Source organism: Penaeus chinensis, chromosome 28 (assembly GCF_019202785.1).
Source record: "Penaeus chinensis breed Huanghai No. 1 chromosome 28, ASM1920278v2, whole genome shotgun sequence".
Taxonomy (NCBI): Eukaryota; Metazoa; Arthropoda; class Malacostraca; order Decapoda; family Penaeidae; genus Penaeus; species Penaeus chinensis.
In genome coordinates this window covers 359,217-361,716 of record NC_061846.1, presented here as the reverse complement: position 1 = coordinate 361,716, position 2,500 = coordinate 359,217, and the positions used below count along the sequence as shown (strand labels likewise).

At 41.9% G+C, this 2,500-nt stretch overlaps 1 protein-coding gene across 1 annotated transcript in view; it reads right to left on the bottom strand.

Annotated features, from left to right (window-relative positions):
- Positions 1 to 2,500, bottom strand: part of LOC125040038 (oxysterol-binding protein-related protein 9-like) — a 40,605-nt gene that overhangs the window by 1,392 nt on the left and 36,713 nt on the right. The window contains exons 13-16 of the mRNA XM_047634464.1: positions 1,976 to 2,072; positions 1,726 to 1,848; positions 1,213 to 1,334; positions 1 to 993 (exon numbers count right to left, since the gene is read on the bottom strand). The exon at positions 1 to 993 is cut by the window's left edge and continues 1,392 nt beyond it. Of these exons, the coding sequence (XP_047490420.1) occupies positions 822 to 993; positions 1,213 to 1,334; positions 1,726 to 1,848; positions 1,976 to 2,072 (514 nt within the window). The 3' untranslated portion in view covers positions 1 to 821. The remainder of the gene's footprint in view (positions 994 to 1,212; positions 1,335 to 1,725; positions 1,849 to 1,975; positions 2,073 to 2,500) is intronic.

Here is a 2,500-nt window from a genome sequence, read left to right as displayed (position 1 = left end):
TGCTTATCATCAGTGGGTAAGAACAGACTGTACACTAATGATTTTTGATAAGACATCTCATCATGCTTTTCTCACACACAAATCTACAACAAATGTATTTACACACATTTAAATTACCTGACTTCGAATGCTCGGGAAAAGCATCCCTTTCCCCTTGAGCAATTTCAGTCCCCTTCTTGTTATTCTGTCTACAAAATCCTCCTCCCTACTACTCTCTCTTCTTTTACTAGTAGTCTTTAATATAAATATCTCACATACAGTAAATTTTCCTAAGTTCTTAAAGCTAGAGGAGTTTTGATTGCATAGAAAAAACAGCTTCACCATTCACATGTTACCAGTTATTATTTACTATTGCTATTCCATGCTAATGACACTCTTTGCTCAGTCAAAACAACGGCAATGGGAAGAAAATGCAATGTGTGGTCCTCGTTTTTTTCTTTTCCTGCCAGAAACCCCAGGATCATCACACATGACATCCAGCAACACCTCCTAGCTGATAGTGCTGCACATCCTAACTTGTGGAGTAAGATGCCATGCTTGCACTTTGAATCTTCTGGAATGATTATTTCACCTTTGCTTTTCTGTATTCTTGAAAGAACGCTTTATGCAATGGTCATTGTTAATACCATTAATTCTTTCTGGAGGGTCAAGTATATAATGAAAAAAATATATATATATCTCCACTGCGTCTACCGCAAGCACACGTCACTGTACTGTCCCTCCATGAATGCCACTACCTGAAGTAAATAAAATGCACAGGAAGCCACGACCAATCAGGATGGATATTGGCCCCCTGATGCAAAGAGCAGACACCCAAGGCATCACTGGCTTAATCTCTTTTGAAGTGGTGAGTTGTAGATCCAATTGTCTCCCACCAGGTTGAAAAGCTTTGTCTCCCAAGAGATGCTGTTCTCCTTGCGGTACTTGGCCTCATCACGCTGCTTCTGCTCCAGGGCATACTTGGCTGCTGTGGCGTGGTCAATGTGGTTGAATCTGTGGCAAAAGAAGGACCACTGAGTCCCTAGCATACAAAGATGCACAACATTATAAGCACATGCAAAAATACAAGCACACAATCAGTCACAAAAACACACAAACTCATTCTTGTGAAAAACAGAGATCCCTTGAGAGAGAGAGAGAAACAATAAAAAGAAAGAGAGAAAGCGAGAGAGAAAGCAAGAGAATGAGAGAAATTGAAAACACAAGCCATACTTGAGTCCAGCTGTAACTTCTCTCCACATGAATCGTGATTCGTTGAGGGCCTGTTCATGAACTGGTTTCACAATCTTCTTCACGGTGGCCATGCTCTGCGTATCAACGAAGGTCTCTGTCGACTGGTGAAACAGAGGTATGAGGGTAGTGAGACAATGTGTGGAGGAATCTGAATGAGATGTCAAAATGGAATAATGGAAGTGAGATAAATATATAGAAATCATAGGTTTGAGAGAGGGGGGAAAAGGGGGAAGGAGGGAAAGAGAGAGGGAGAGATTGTATAATATAGGTATTACCATAGTGATGATAATGAAAGCATAAATAACCATACTTAAAACCAAAACTGTTAATTGTTATTGGTAAATATCAAAACTGTTATCCATCAATATTTAATATCAAAACTACCCATTATCAGTTTTACATCTGTTTCTGTACTTGCATGGACTGGATGAATTTTATCCTGATCTAAAACAATGGTGGAGTTAACAAAGTGGAGGTGAAACCCCTACTTACGCCATCTCTCCACTTAGCTGTCATCACACCGTTCCACTCGCCTTCCACTGTCAACACCGGCTTCTTCTCCCCTGGGTTTAGAATCTCTGCAGATATTCTGTGCTTCTTCCCTCCATAGAATGGCTGGGATGAAATGGATGAGGTTTGAATGTTAGATGGTGTTGTAATTTTAGGAAATTATTATTTATGATTAAATATGAAATTGTTACATTATTTTTTAATAACATACATACACAGAAACCCAGCATACCTTTGTGAGGAACTCAATGTTGGCACTATAACCTGTCTTGTTGCATGTGATTTGACAAGTTCCTCCCAACTCCACCCATGGAACAGTCAAGATGGACCTGGAAGTAAAAGGTGATCAGTGTTGTCTATTGTCTACGTGCTCAAAACTGTATTTGCCTATATGGAATCATTAGAGAGAGAGAGAGAGAGAGAGAGAGAGAGAGAGAGAGAGAGAGAGAGGGAGGGAGGGAGGGAGGGAGGGAGAGAGAGAGAGAGAGAGAGAGAGAGAGAGAGAGAGAGAGAGAGAGAGAGAGAGAGAGAGAGAGGGAGGGAGAGAGAGGGAGAGAGAGGGAGAGAGAGGGAGAGAGAGGGAGAGAGAGGGAGAGAGAGAGGGAGAGAGAGAGGGAGAGAGAGAGGGAGAGAGAGAGGGAGAGAGAGAGGGAGAGAGAGAGGGAGAGAGAGAGGGAGACAGGGAGAGAGGGAGACAGGGAGAGAGGGAGACAGAGAGAAAGAGAAAGAGAAAGAGAAAGAGAAAGAGAGAGAGAAA